This window comes from Phasianus colchicus, chromosome 1 (genome assembly GCF_987193195.1).
Source record: "Phasianus colchicus chromosome 1, bPhaCol1.hap1.1, whole genome shotgun sequence".
In the NCBI taxonomy this organism is placed as follows: Eukaryota; Metazoa; Chordata; class Aves; order Galliformes; family Phasianidae; genus Phasianus; species Phasianus colchicus.
In genome coordinates, this window is record NC_143436.1 from 177129000 (window position 1) to 177145281 (window position 16282).

The window sequence follows — 16282 nt, forward strand, 5'->3', positions numbered from 1 at the left end:
GCACTTGAACTTCAGACTACAGGAAATTCTTAGATACTATACCATAAGACACAAAGTTCTCCCGCATCTCAAATCAGATCAGAGGAGAAAACCTATCTTATGGCTCACTTTTACTAAAGGGAAATCACTTATGCTCCTAAACATACGTTTGTATCTGTTACTTTAAGATACTTACCATGGCCTGCATATTGCTTGGCACTGTCATTGAGAAGGCTAGGAGAGCTGCTGCTATTTGTCATCCTCTGAAAAAATAAAAAATAAAATTGTACATAAAATAAAGCTACAGAAATTAAATGAGAGCACTGAGAGTGATATTTAGAAAATTTTAGAAAGAGTCATCTGTTGTTGAGAAAAGTATTTAGTAAAATATAGTATTTCACGTGAGAACAATGCAAACCAAAAATGACTACATACTAAGCCAGAACACTATTCTCTAGCTTGGGAGGCTTTACAAAACCTACAGTTATCTAACACTGTTTTGCAGGAAGAAAAGTCAGTTATTCCGTTATAATTTCCTTTAAACGTTCATTCACTATGTACGTGTGAATCAACTCCTTCCCTTATTACACACCATCATCAGCTTATGATACTTTTCTAACCAAAATACTCAAATTAGTATCACATTTGATGGGGAGGAGGCTGTTGGTTTTGGTTTGTGGTCTTCTGTTTTTTTTAATACAAAAGAACGAGACCTTTCAGCAAAATCACATGATTCTTGTAAGCCAGCAGGATGCATGAAACCTGCTCCATTTTCCTTCTAGGCCCTACGTGCTTCTCCTGCACTCCTCTGGAGGTGCCACCTAGCAGCCACCTGGACTAAGTGAGACAATGCTGCGCTAAGAACTCCAACTACTTTGACACAGAAGTTAAGCAGCGTTCATTTACTCCTGCTTATTGTCTTCTCTGCCCAGTTTCCCAGCTGGAGGAAAAGCAGAAAAATGTCAAGCAGCGTCCTCTCCATCTCCAAGCGATAGCACCTGTAATTTGTTAACATACTCCTTGCAGTACTTTTGGCCTACACCAGCCAGGAGTCTCCCAGCCAAATTTCAGGCCAGTATTCAGCAGTGAGAAATCCTGAGATCCCTTCAAGTAGACAGTCTGCACACAGCAGCTGCTTTCGTGGGTGAGTGTACACCAGCACAAACAGATCATTCCATGCCAGCTGGCCCCTGGTACCAAGGAAAGTTTCCAGGCATGTCTCATTCAGTAGTCTAGACACAGACTAAGACTCAAAACTGGTCACTGGAGTTGTTCTTCATGCTCTCATTTTTCCATTGCCAGTCCAAATGCTGGTGGCAGATGGCAAAAAGCCTACTGCATAACACATCAATGCCATTTCATCCAATTCTTGACCAGATGGAAAAAACAAAAAAACAGCATGCACTACTAGAAAAGAAATTTTAAGAAAGTTTTTACAAAACTTAGGTATCCTAAACAAGTATCTTATTGTTATCCTCTCAATAGCATATTCAATCAATATACTACAGTCAGCTGACATGTTAGTCTCTTTTATTGCCCTTTCTACTACATTAGGAAACACTACTACTTTTCTGAAAGAGTGATCAGGCAGTGGAATGGGCTGCCCAGGGAGGTGGTGGAATCACTGACCCTGGAGGTGTTCAAGGAACGTTTAGACATTGTGTTGAGGGATATACTCTCGTGAGAACTATTGGTGACAGGAGGACAGTTGGACTGGATGATCTCGTAGGCCTTTTCCAACCTTGGTGATTCTATGATTCTATGATCTGTGCTCCAATCTACAGCAAGCCCAATACCACCACCGGGTTTTCCCAACAACTTTTCATTCAGTATGAGTATGTAGCATGATATGAAGCAGTACCAGAGTACTTGCAAATGAGAAATTTGAAATGAGAAACAGCATTTGCTTTATATGCTTTCCTTATTTTGATGCCACCCATCTCACATCTATAGAGACAGTATTCACTCTACTCCACAATTATACTTGTAAAGTATCCCTAACAGTGCACTCGCTCTTAGCATTTGTACATCCACACTGGTCCTTTTAAGGAGTGATTTAGGAATCTAATGGAAACCTTTCAGATTTGCAAATTGTCCAGGTGTTGATTAAAAATAGTGTTAATGTCTATTTCTGACACTCAGATTTTTATAACAATTTTAAAGCAAAGTGTAGTGGTCTGTCATAACAGTGATACATCAGATTGATATCTAGGCTGGTATCAAAAAATCACTGAGCACATGGCTTAAATTGGGAACCAAGCTCTTCTCTGCCATCAATATTTTTCGTCTTCAAGTAGAGGAATTAAACATTCAATCACTAGGCTTGCAGTGTGAATGTGACTGCAGTGATGAAAATCAGCACTGATATGATCAGTAAAAACACATTATGCACATTGAAGACATTGCAACAAGCACATTGTTCAGTATCCTAATAGCGCTGCGCAAAGAACTTGATGAACCTACAAATGTCAGATGGCTTGTTCAAGGTGTAAACGTTTCATATGAACCATGGCTCCAAAAAACAGCTTTCTGATCTTGGACAGCACTTGCTCTAATAATTGTTTGTAAGCTCCATCTTGAATGAGGTACAAAACACCACGTCAACAGCCGCTTCCATTAATTTTTCATCTTTCTCACCATTTATTACACATGCACAAGCTTCTTAGCATTATTCATGAAAGTCCTACACATAGTCATGTAAAGGACTTTAAAGATGTTTTAATATCAAAGATTTCCACCACACCCAAAAGCATTTAGTATTAATTAAGCTTGTTTCTGTACCTCATTTTTACCGAGTCCACATGAGAATATCTTAAACAGCAAATAAATTAAAAACTACAGCAAGAATTATTTGTTACTTATGTTTTCTGGACAACACGTTTTTATTTCCAAATAACACTCCTTCATCTTTCAGTAGCATCCAACTATTTTTCATACAAATTCAGTTTCAAGAATAATCCAAGCACAAGAAACTCAAGCCCAAAAGAAGAAAGGTCCAGAAGGGTAAAAGCAACGACCATGGACAGAAGAACAAACTATTCATTCCTATATAGCCTGCCAGGCACAGCAAGCACACACGTATCAGTTCCTAACCTGTATAAATACATCATGACTTTCACCACATCGAAGTTAACATGGAAAGAACTTTGGCACAACTGTGCATCGCTCCAATGTTACTCAGGTCCATAAAAATTCCTCCTCTTTGCCTGCCTGGTGCTATGATTTATTGAGGTTCTTTAAGCCATAGTTAAAATTCAACTAGGCTGACTGGCATACATTCTGCCCCTCTCCCTTTAAAGGAACTAAAAAGTTGTTTCTGTTCACGTCTCAAAAGAGAGCTGCTACAGAACAAAACTGTCACATTCAGCCCTGTCCAAGGATTTCACTTGAAGCTTCAGCTTGCACTGCTGGAGCTTCTATCAATGACAAAATACAGTCCCTTATTTCATGGGGGGGGGGGGGGGGGGGATGTTTCAGACAACCGTGTTAATGCCTGAATATTCAAGCAATACAGGAGAGGGAATATGCTCATAAGTTGTTTTTCCCCCCCCCGCCCCCCACAGAAAAGACTGTGTAAAACAGTACTGTTTCAAAAATGACACTTATGTCAAAGTGAATCATTACCTCATCTAAACATAAGATAGTCCGTTGGTCACTAAAGTTTCCTGTTCAGAACTGCTGCAGGATAACATGCCTTTAAAAAAAACAAGTATTATTTTGACAGACTAAGATGACAACAGCATCACTGTATAAATTCTACATTAAATTGCTATTTTGATAACATGTTTGAGAATTAGATATTCTTCAATATCTCCTTGGTCCAGTATGCTAGAAAAATAATAAAATTTAAGAAAAATAGTAGCCTTTTCTAAATGCACATCATCTTGCCTCTACCCTCCACTATCACCAAGTTTGTTTTGCTTTTATTTCACTCTACCCAAAAGTATATAGTTATAGAATTTTCATCAAGATAGAGGATGAATAAAGCTTTGCAGCATACAATTAGATCTAGTTTTACAATTTATGTTACAAGATATATCTTAGATTCATGGAGTTTTTGCTTTCTTCTCTGCCCTCTCAAAACAGTATTTAGAGATGGCATTTGTTCCCTTTGTCTCCATATCCTTCACCTTAATTCTGAGCAAACGAAGTACCTCTCTCAGAATCATTCCTTTGCTATGTATATTATCTCAAAAAACATTTTGTAGCACGTCACAAGTTATTCTCTTCATCTGAATACTCTTCTACTGAAATTGTATTTCAGAGTATTTTTTTGTAATTTTCAAAATAATGTTAATTGAACTATAATAGAAGTCATCTTGCAAAAAGAATAAGATTGTCACAACCAAACAAACCATTGTTTAGCTGTCAAATTCTGTGACCTACAAACGGTGACACCTTTTGCTTTCGTTTCTAAGCCATTCCAAACTTGTCTTGGGTGGTTAGCATATTTGACACCACCTACAGCACGTCCCACTGAACTGTTTGAACTAAAGCAACTAGATTGCTTCAAAAGGCATTATGTAAACAATCGCATCATTTTGTATTTAAAATAGTATTTCTATATTTCCACTCAGTCCTCAATAGTTAAAAACTGAAGACATTTACAAGCCTCTGTGCTATAAGGAGAGTTTTATTACTCAGTTCTTGGCAGATGCAACAATGGGAACAAAGGCCTTTGTGTTTACTCAGCTGCAAGGCTTTGAAGTGAAGGAGATTTCTACTTCTCAGGCTTTTCAAGAACTCTTAGTACACCAATATTAGCATGGCAAAAGCAAGATTGATTCCTCTGCATTACATGGCCTTGCCAGTTTTTAGCACTGAAGCTATTACACTCCTTTTCTTATCTTGTTTACAGCTATTACTTGATAAAATGTGCTTTTACTTTACGTGTAACCTGCAGACCAATGAAAGGCATGTAGTTATAAAGCTCATCATACCAAAACACAGAAAAACGTTTCTGTGAAGCAGCATACGTGAAGACACCTTCTGCTGTTTTATGCTCTTACAAGCAAGTTATTCAATCAACATGGTAACAGAAGTTTTGACAACAAGGTACTACTCTGCCTATATTCTCACAGATTATTCACATATCCTTTCATGATTCCAGCATAACACTACTGAGACTCCTTCCCACACCACCTGGATCAATCCACAGCTAGTAAAGAGGCAGTACTAATGTGGTTGGTTCAGAGAAGCATGAAGGTAAATGCAGAATGACTGACCAAGCAGCCAAGCTCTACAGGCACCCAGCCAGTTCCTGCCTCCTTGCTGCTGGGAGAGCCAAAGGGAATGAGCTGCTTCTTGAGCCACATCTCAGAGTGCCTCTTGGCTGCTCGTAAGCCAGAAGGAAAAAGAACAGCTTTAGGGACAGCGTGCAGCCTGGGAGCCATGTGTAGTGCAGGCCTGCTCTGTTATTAGTTAGAGATGGAGAAAACAGAAAATACATGCTTTGATAAGCTGGAAGCCAGTACTGCAAATACAGTATGTAAAACCACATGCAGATTCAGGGAAGAAAAGACATGTGAAACAGAACTGTAAAACAGGAAAATGCAAACTGATGATGACAGGAGACTATTTATCAATAGAAAACTTGTTAGAAACAATAGAAGGGACCAACAGGAGGCAATGAAAGATTGGCTAACAGCACACAATTTTGATGCAGCCCGAGGAATAGAAGAATGAGGCAGTTTCTATTTTTAGAAAGGAGCTACAAAGAATTAGAACAATGGCCACTTTAAAAGACCTGCCTCTTCTTAGTACTTCTCAGGATTTTTACCCTCATCTTTTTTCCACTGCAAACTGGGTATCATCATTAGCTGCACCTTTACCACCAGTCTAATCTCAATGATATGCTTCCAGACCTCTTGAAATATTCTTCATGCATCCAAATGAGATCTTGGAATTAGAAAGATCAGTTCTGAAGAAATGTTGATCACTAGCTATCTGTAATATTTATTCAAAGACTGTATTTCCTCAATTCATCATGATACAATTTATTTTCCTTCCTAATGCTGCTTACTTATGTTCTTGCATGCAATACAACATTAACTGCAAAATTTGGATAGTAACTTAGCTTGAGGCAGTTTGGCTCTATTACATATGTGTTATGATAACCTCACTGCACACAACCACAGTTGTTTCCATCAAACTTGTTCCATTTGCTGCACATAACAATTGCATTCTTAAAATTAATTAGGAATAGTCTTATCAAGTTTTAGACTTATCTATTGAACCCCTGGTAATAATGTTGGAAGGCATTTAGTGAATAAAGCATGGAATGTAGAATATCCCATAGGGAATGAAAATGAGCATTACCCACAACAGACCAACTATTATTATCCTCACTAGATTGAGACCAGTAAAGCCACTTCAACCAAGTCTTCTACATAGGGTCACTAACTCCATTCCTCACCTTCCAGTCACATAGGTTAAATTCAGTAATTCTGGTGTTCTCTAGTACAGGTAGCATTGCTGTTGTTTGGTTTTTTGGTCATCTTTTTCTTTCCATGCCTCCATAAAATGCAGACAGCTTTCTTCTTTAATAAAGAAAGCATTCCTTTACTTTAGAAAGGAAATGTAAACATCAGATTCAGCAAAAGCAACCCGCACATGGAAGCAGAATGCCAACTAGTAGTCTTCAAGAAAATGATTTCAACAGCATGCAAAAGTGAGGCATGGAACTATAAGATGCACACTTGACTGACTATCAAATGAACGCTCATCAGGTACACATCATGCAGCCTGTGTTCTGAACAAGTCCTCCTTATAATTCTCCTACTGAAAAACTACACAATGTTATGGGGAATACATCTCAATACATAAACTCAAGGTTGCACTGGCAAACTAAACTTACCATTTCTTAACATCTAACTGTACTTACTAGCATTCTTATAGCTGCATATTTATTTGCCTGTTTATGCTATTTCCCCAGTAAAAAAATAAATAAATTGAAAAGTTTCCTCATACTGCATCACTGATATATCTATTTGTGAACTGCACAGGTCCACCACAGATGACTAAGTGACTCAGGGATGGAAATAGACACTTTCATCTGCAAAAGCAAAGCAGAGGCTAATTAGACATTTTGCAGCAGATTTCTGATGTTTCATTGACAGGCAGAATGCTAAATTTGCAGTATCTCAGTTTGGACCCAGGAAAGAATATGTGCAAAGATTTGTCCTGTTCTGCAACTGCAACTCAAGTTTGCGACATGCCACCTTGTTTCTTCGTCCGGATCTGAACACACTTCCCTCACACAAGTTCACTCTTCATTCTGCAAGTCTCTCTGCTCTTCCCCTTCACAGTTCTGTCCTCCCAGCATCTTATTTTCTCATCTTCAAATCAGTTTCTCTAAGCCCAGTGCATGTCTCTTTGCCTTTCTACATCTCTCCATTCCAGTTAACCCAGATGCAGCTCTTTTTTCACCAAATAAAGACTCTCTTCCATGCAGCTTCAGATGAAGCGGATGAAAAGGGAAAGGTAAAGGAAGATCAGCATTCCTGCCCTGCATTCAACCAAGGCCTAGACCAGGCCAAGACCATAGCAACAGGAATGAACTCATGTTGGAACATGCCAGTGCAGCCTGTATCTTTGTTAAATTATCTAGCTCCTAGTGAGCCTTCCAGTTGTGCTAAATAAACCAGTTTGGAAAGTTTTATCAAGTGATGAAATCTGGGCAAATTTGCATAAAGGCAGCAAAAGATACATCCTTGATGCAACCGCTGATCTATCAGGCTTAAATCCTCTATTCCAAACTGTAAAGCACTTGTTTTATTTAAATAAAAGTCAGATTTTTCCCTTGCCTTGTTCTCCAGAGGGCTGAATGACGTGAGAAATCATACCACAAGTGAGTAAATTTGGCAGTATGGTCTCAATATGTCTCAGTATGTCTGTCATAGAAGCTGACAGACAACCAAAACAGCATTGACAGCTTTACCTATGAAAATAAGAACTTAAACTACATTATTTAAAGCAAGATCAAACAAATCAACATAAAAATGCTCTTGTTTGAACTGTAGCTTAATGCCTATCGCTTTTTTCAACAATAATGCAATTCACCTGAAGAAGTACTTTTCTTTAGCCTCCTATAGGTAAGAGGCATAGTGATTTCTTCTATTTTCTCAAAAAGAAACACAATGCCTTGACTGTAATGTCACAGGCATTAGTATTTAAAAGTTCTGTGAGTATTCACATTAGATTCATGCCCATCATATTTCTAGAAAAAAATTATAAATGAAAACTTTGTGCTTAGAAAGATGTCAGTGTTGCTGTAGAATTCGCTTTAACAACACAAAACAATGACTTTCTAGTAAAGGGATAAAATACAGCCTCAGTAGCACCCAAATTTGTAACTGTACATAAAATTTAAAAAGATACCTAATGTCTAGATTAATCAAAACACTCTGCTATCAGAGGTTAAATATGCTCTTTTAAAATCATGCATCAGTAATATATGTTTCAATAATTTTGCAATTCTGTTGAATGAGAAAATCCAGTTTTCTTGAAAACATGCAGTAAGAAATGAAAAGGGAACACACCTATTTCCCACCTTTTGCTGAGTTATTTTTCAATCCATAATACACAGCCACAACTGAGATCAAAGTAAGCTCATAAGGAGAGTTTCCTCGATACAAAAGAAGAGAGTTGCTGTCAGGACTCAGTGGGAACTATTTGACTCGCACTCTCTTTCATTTACCAGAAACTAAAGCTAGTTTCTAAACCCTTAAACCCTTGAGTACAGGGAGAGACTATGTTTCTCAGCTTTTAAAAGCAAGTTTGATGGAATCGCAGTACTGCATGTGTTAATTCAATCATTGCTTGTTTAGGTTTTAAATATGACATGTTGCTACCTATACCATAATTCCACTTCATGGAAATTCCTGTGTCAACATCTACAGAAGCAGTATAAATAGAAAAACAGAATTTCAGATGACTTGAATATTTAAATCAACACTGAATGTGAGTCTATAAACTCTTTTTTTTCTGCTTGGCAATTTACTGATTTCAGTTCACATCTTGCTTAAGTGACTTTTGCTTTTTGCAATATCTCAAAATCTTGTAAAAGACTATCAAAATTAGATATAAGCAGAAAAGATGGAGAAGCGCGGAGTTAACATATGTAGCAATGGCCAATCAAACAGCTGAAATAAGTGCCAATAAAAACAAGCTAATTTTAAAACAACACTATTGTTTCCTTTCTATTTACAAGATTAAAGCAAGTATACATAGTATGTTCTGCAAAATGACATACCAGAGCACTGCACTCTTCCTGACTCTTGGGACAGTTACCCTTCTTGGTGCAATGCCAGCCCAAACTAATGAAACACCAAGCAACTCTCTGCTATTACCTGCATCATGGGATACTTGGATTCAGCAGGACTTCCAAATCCATTAACGCCAATGAAGCTGGTGCTAAAGTAAGAATCTGTGAGACTAGCATCAGCTAACCCACCGCCATCTATTCCGGGAACTACAAGAAAAAAAAAGAGAAAAAAGTTTCAGACAAATGTAGTTTATCATAGGTTTATGTGATGACATCTTTTTAAAACATTTGAGGTGGGGGAGTAAAGCAATAGGAGGTTGGTAACACAATGCTTCAAGCCTATCTTCCCAGCAAACCAAACAAGAAATGTAAGTGCATAAAGAAAATTATGAAAGTTGATACTAAATGACAGCATACGTAGCACAGAGTTACAACATGAATGCAGAGAGGCAGAAATGCGACATTTTAAAAGAAACAAGGAACCTTATAAACAGTAACAACAAGGCAGGTAACGATAACAGGAACAAATAAACTGAAAAATAGATGATTATTTGAAAAAAAAAAAATCTATGTTCTTGTATACACATCTTTGAAACGTGTGTGTCAACAAGAGTTTTTAAGGGAAGGGACTTGTTCTTTTAAAACACAGCACAGAAGATATATTTTAAAACATCTCAAGTCCTCTCACACAGCACACAAGCACTTCAAAAGCTCCCTTTGCATACTGCCATTTTCATTATTTTGTACTTCACCAAGCGGCAACTGTCGTATTAGAAGTGGCTGAAGATTATTTTGGACTGAAATTAAATGTTAAGGATATAACTGAAGAAATTAATCTCACTACATTGCGTGTCTGGAAGTAATGGCCCTGACATACAGGCAAGCACTGCACTTCAATTGCAAATAAATGAATTCGCCACTGTGAGACTAAGGAGAACAACAAGAGCAGTCATAATTAACAGAAAACACTCACGAGAACATTACTTAGATAACAAAAGATTTTACAGTTGTATACAAGTTGCAATTCAAATTAAGCTTCTGCAAAAACACCCACAGCAAATTATAACGACACTAATCTGTATGGCCCAGCCAGCACAAGCCAACAGACACGAGTAATTGGTAGCTCTAAGGTAGAAAGGCACACATCCAACTCAGAAGAACATCCTGTACCAAACTACCCAACTTAAACTTCTGTGTGGACTTCCAGCCAACCAGTGACACTGGAACAGCTTCCTGCCCTGAATTCTCAAGGGAAATCAGCTGGAATTTTACAGCAGAGCTAATGACACGCTGCTTATATCCCCTGAAGTCTCATCAGAATGGGAATTTCCACTCCAAAAGAGACTATATAAACCACAAAGCCATTTCCACACTACAGGTACAGCAAAGAGCAAAAGAAGTACTACAGGCAGAAGAAATCACAGGGAGGACTGGAAGACCAGAACCACAAGCAGTACCCACACTCCAGGCAGATGCACTCAAAGCCTGCAGCTGTATGAACTAGCCAGCGGGGCTTAACACCAACAGCAGCACCAATGAAGAGCTGAATGGGGAGAGATCAAAAAAGCACAACATTTCCGCTGCAATGCACATGAGCACACAAGTCAAAACAAGTTTTTGAAGTATCACTGCCAAAGTTACAACACTATTTGTATACTCCAAAAAGTTGAGGAATACACCTAAGGGGCTCTAAAGATGTTAATTAGAAGTATAACATGAAAATGTTAAAAAAAAATATTTTAAGGCAGCCAAGAATAGTAAAATAAAGCTGTCTCCACCACCCATGCCCTAGTTCCTCCTTCATAATTCTGAAGAGCAGCCAAACTTCACAACTCCTCCTTCTTCAGCCCTAAAAAAGACAAAGTTGCTGTTCAGGTAAAAACATATCTTTTTGAATGTAAATTTTCTAAATGAGGGTAAAGAATAGAAAAATTATCACTACTGAACTACTGTGCCATGGAAATTAATGTGTGCAGAACACCAGTTATTTTTCTCTTACCTATTCTTTCAGTACCTAACTCACCCTGCGGAGGATAGCATTTTAACACAACTGTTTTCTGGCAAAGTCCTAATATTTTTCTCACAAAAAAGCTATAAGATAGCAAATCCACCTGTGGCAATGAGTAATTTCAGGCTAGCTTGCCCACAAGTTATTCAGGGTCCACACTGTACTGTCTACCTATTTTAAAACTGTCTGCATTTCAGCCATTACCATACATCTCGACTGTAAAAGACCACAAAGACCAACTCTGAGGAACAAGCATCATTTCAAGGTATACTATATGCAGTCTTCCATTTCATCTTACATTTCCATCAAAATTCAGATGATATCCAATTTTTAAACAAACCAGAACAAGCAACTCCATTAGATAACAGCACCAGCTACAAGATGTTCCAGTCTGTTGAACACTTAAACATCCAATTGGCTCAACTTCCCCAACTGCTCCTCACTACATCAGAACGAACACAAGAACCCATTTAGCTTAATTCCTCCCTTGGACAGATACAGTTAATACACAAAATCATTAGAACTGGAAAAAGGAAAGTAGAAAACCTTCAAGTGAAGATTTTACCATATTCAGCAAGGCAAGTGAAAGGCCCCATTTGCATGAAATAAACCCCACAGCTCAACTGCAATAATCCAGCAAGCTGCTATAGCTGCAGTCATCCATTATCCAAATAAATCACTGGAGCCAACACAGGGCAGAAGAGAGCAGGCAGGACCAGCTGCTCTTCTCCTCACCCAGATGCAGTACCCACAGTGCCAGGCAGCTCAAGCTGCAAATAGCAGCAAGTTTCCTGCAGCAATCCCAAGCTGAGCAACGTGGAGGCCTCTGCTGTACAGCATAATGTTGATTTCTAACGCTGCTCAAATACCAGCAGTATTTGAGCCAATCCATATCACTCAAAGCTGTTTCGTATTACAGTCTAGGTTTTCTATTGACATGCAGGATACTCTAGATAGAAAAAGCTACTCCAGAACATGTGCCACTATCTAGCTGTGTGAAGGCTCTCAAGCCCAATGGCATGGTTGTGCTGCCAGCCTCCTTGCAGGGATCCCTCAGAATGCTGCAATTGAGTGCTGATCCACCACTGAATTGTGCTGATGCTCCACCTGCTGCACTTACTCATTTCAAGATGCATTTCAGCTATTTGCCTTCCTACTCTACTAATCCAAACAGTCCAGAAAAACACTTCTAAAAGAGGGACAAAGACCACAAGAATGCATTCCACAGGAAAAGCATTCAAAAGTGAGGCTCATTTGAGCAGAGGGCAGCTTTCTTAGCAATAGCTCCTATTTTCAGCAGAGTTCTAGAGAAGCAGTAAGTGTAACTACTGCCTTCAGAAGAAGCACTCGCTTCCTTAAAGTAGCTTCCCAGTTGTAGGCAGAAAGAAAATTAACAGAAAATGTGCAGCTGACATAGGTAAGAAATCCCTGCACTGGCTATAAAACCAAGCAAGAGCATTCCCCACTACTCCACTGCTGCACAAAGGACGGAAACAGCTGTTACAGCAATGAAAACTAAACAAATACCTAAACAGCAGAGGTAGTTGTACTGGTTCTGGCACTTGGCCTTCTCCATAAGAAGTAGAAGGTGCTTATCTTCCTTCTGCCAAATAGTTGGCAAATCATAAATTCTCCCTTGCTCTTCAAAAGACAAAGGCAGTTTAGAGCATTAAAGAAAAAAAAAAAAAGTCATTTATCATACATAACCTATACAGGAGACCTTCAACCAGAAGTCTGTAGACTTCACCACAAAAGCAGCATGGTACTAAAAAAAAAAAAAAAAAAAAAAAAAAATGGAAAACAGAAGTCCAGAAGTTCTTTTATTCTAATGGACCCTGCATTTGATTTGTCTCTCTGGATCTCTCCTGGCATAAGGACACGCTTTGAAACAGTACTATTAGAATGACAAATACAATTTCGTGAGGTTTGTGTTTTCTTCTTTTTTAAATCATCAATTATAACTGTAGGTTATAATTGGACAACAATTTAAAGAAAACCTGGGCTTGGCCATTCTTGACAGAGGAACGTGCTTTGAGGGAGCCTATGAACAGGAGGGGAGTCAACTCTTTGAAAGGGTACATAAAAGGAGGACAAGGGGAAATGGTTTTAAGTTGAGGGAGGGGAAGTTCTTTACTATGAGAGTGGTGAGGTGCTGGAACAGGCTGCCCAGAGAGGTTGTGGATGTCCCATCCCTAGAGGTGTTTAAGGCCAGGTTGGATGGGGCCCTGAACAACCTGGTCTAGCATTAAATGTGGAGGTTGGTGGCCCTGCATGTGGCAGGGGGGTTGGAGATTCATGATCCCTGAGGTCCCTTCCAACCCTGGCAATTCTGTGATTCTGTTTTGTAACATGCTGAAGTTACATAACTTTTCAATAGACCCTTCCTTGGAGAAGAACTACAGCTTCCTTATAAAGGAAGAAAGGTTTATCGGGTGCACCTGAGAAGAAGAGATGGATTTGAGGAAGGGGGGGGAGGGGGGAACAGCAAGAGTTTAGTCTCCTTTTTCAGGAAACATCAAAATACAAAATTAATTATGCAAACTAAGAGTCCAGTGGTAAAATAAATGCAAATATGTTGGGTAAGCACAAATGAAAACAAGAAGTAGTGCCTACATTCCACTGATATTAAAGCTAGAAATTACATTCTAGTAATTCTGGGAGGGAAAAAAATATTGAGAAATTCAAAAGGTACTCTCTACATTTTACGTACTCATCCAATAACATTTTGCTTGGTGAGTAACACTGCAGCTTAATGTGACAGCTGCAATTAAAAATAAATATCATCTTACATAATTCTTCACCCACAGGATTTTAGCACAAAGTAGGCTTCCCTTCAGATGCAGGCATCAAAGAGCGGGGGGAGTAAAACAGATGGTTATTTTTGCCTTACCTATTTCAAAGATATTTTTTTTTTCAGGCACAAAGGATCTCATCACAGCCCAGGTACTTGAGTAGTACTGTGATGAACTGTTTTGTCTTACTAGCATTATCTGAATACTAACGCTATCTGAAAATGTGACATTTCCATTATTTTCATTCTGAATAGTAAACAAATACTCCACTATCCTGTACTGCTTTTACAACCTTGGCATCAGCACTGATAATCCAGTGAACTGTTCTTAATGTTCTTTACAATAATAGGATAAACAGGACCAAAAATGAACAGACTGAAGTAAGACCCCAAAAGATTTTTCTTGACATTTTTCAAAACAACTATATGAAGATGTCCGGCAAGGTAATAAAACAGATGAAATAAATCATTTTGCTACACTGCCTAACAACCTTACTATAATTACTTTATGCTACAAGAAAAGTTTGTATTTATAGTGGCAGTCTTGAGTCTCACTCAGCAACTATGACTGCAGGCACTCTCCACCTCAACACAGCCTGGGTAAGCTTATTCACATGCTCTCTGCACATGTGTATTCAGAGATCAAGCTGTTATCTCAACTAGATATAAAGCAGCAAAAACTACAGTGCCATACCTCCAGTGGAATTTTAGAGTTAGCTATCCTAAAACTGAGACTAGAACAATAAAACTTTGTATACAAAGCCTACCTATGGCAAGTCATTTAAGACTCAGAAAATTGGTTTAGTGTCCTCGAAGCAACGTGGTGTCAGAGGAACATTTGTTTCTCTTACACAGTACTGGCATGTTTGTATGGGGAAATAGCCAGGTGCTAGATGTGCTTGCCCTGCTTGTATACCTCTGGAGCAACTGCTGAGCACTGTACATATCAGTAAATGCATCTTAGTGGCACAGCAGAGAAAGCAACAATATTATTGTTACAACTTGCTACAGCAAGTAGCTTCCTCTAGTCTTATTTTACACCTCTCACCAAACACAAACACTTTCCAAATCTAGCTAATAAGCACTGAAATAGAAAGAGTAGACAAAGACATGTGCATTAACCCCCAGGCACTAGGAGCAAGAAGTAAAAGTACGCCACTGGGTTATGCTGCTGTAAATGAGAGTGTGGTCAGAGGGCAGACAGCACAAATGAACCAACCTGGCTGAAGGACAGACAGGAAGCAAAACAGTTTGGGAAATGCTGCCATATTTACAAACACTCCCACTAAGTGACGAGATACTCTTGGGTAAGCAAAGAAAAACAGTAATCTTCACCATAAAATTAAATGACTGGGTTTTCTTTAAAAATAAATAAAGAAAGAAAGATTTCTCTTATCATAGAAGCATCTGAAAAAGCCTGAAAAAAGGCACAGTTCCTTTTGCACCATGAAAGTCTTTGTACTGCACCTAGGAACAGCAGGACTTTCATTCATGGACTAAGTCCAAAAGCACAGTGATAATACAAACCCAAAATGATACTTTTGAAAAAGAGCCATCAGAAGCATTCTGTTATCAGGAGAAGCAATTCAAGCTAATGTAACTATTTCATATCAAAGCTTTCAGAACAAACATTCTCTAATAGCTTTCACTATTCTTGATGTATTGCATCAAGTTGTTCAATATATCACAATTTTTATTTTTTTTAATTTTTTTTTCAAAATAGAAGTTTAATTTTAACACCCTTCTTCTGGTACCTAAAACTGAACTTCCTAATATAAAAACAGCTGTATGAAATGGATGCAGATATTCTGAAGTATGCCCTGGTTATTTTCAATAGAAGTGGGAAAGAGATGACAAAAAAGAAAGATCTTCCTGCCCATTTCATTAGCACTAGAACAACTGAAAGAGAGAGAGCCTATCCATGGATGACAAGAATTTCATATCATATAACCAGTCTGACTACGACTTCTACAGTGCACGTATTTACTATGACTTCTGTGTTTGAATTATTTCTATATCTCAATTCTCAAAGAAAAGAATAAAAGGCCATAAGGAAGCAAATAAAACAATACAAATCAGATCTAAACACACAATTATCTTTGAAGATCAGACAAAACAATCACATCATCAAAACTTAACTTCCAAGGGACTGATGGAACACACACAAGCACAGAGCACGATTTACACCAACTCAGCTTCAATACACAGGGATTCACTATACCAATTTTCTGGCAGCATA

General features: G+C 38.3%; 1 protein-coding gene across 6 annotated transcripts in view; it reads right to left on the reverse strand.

Annotated features, from left to right (window-relative positions):
• The window catches only part of PAN3 (poly(A) specific ribonuclease subunit PAN3), a 75444-nt gene that overhangs the window by 52648 nt on the left and 6514 nt on the right, over positions 1-16282 (reverse strand). For all 6 annotated transcript variants that reach the window (XR_016463219.1, XM_090133709.1, XM_090133731.1 and 3 more), the window contains 2 exons: positions 9330-9451; positions 176-242 (listed from right to left, as the gene is read on the reverse strand). Coding sequence is in view for 5 of the 6 variants with exons in the window: in XM_090133709.1 (XP_089989835.1) it covers positions 176-242; positions 9330-9451 (189 nt within the window). In the remaining variant the exon portion in view is untranslated. The remainder of the gene's footprint in view (positions 1-175; positions 243-9329; positions 9452-16282) is intronic.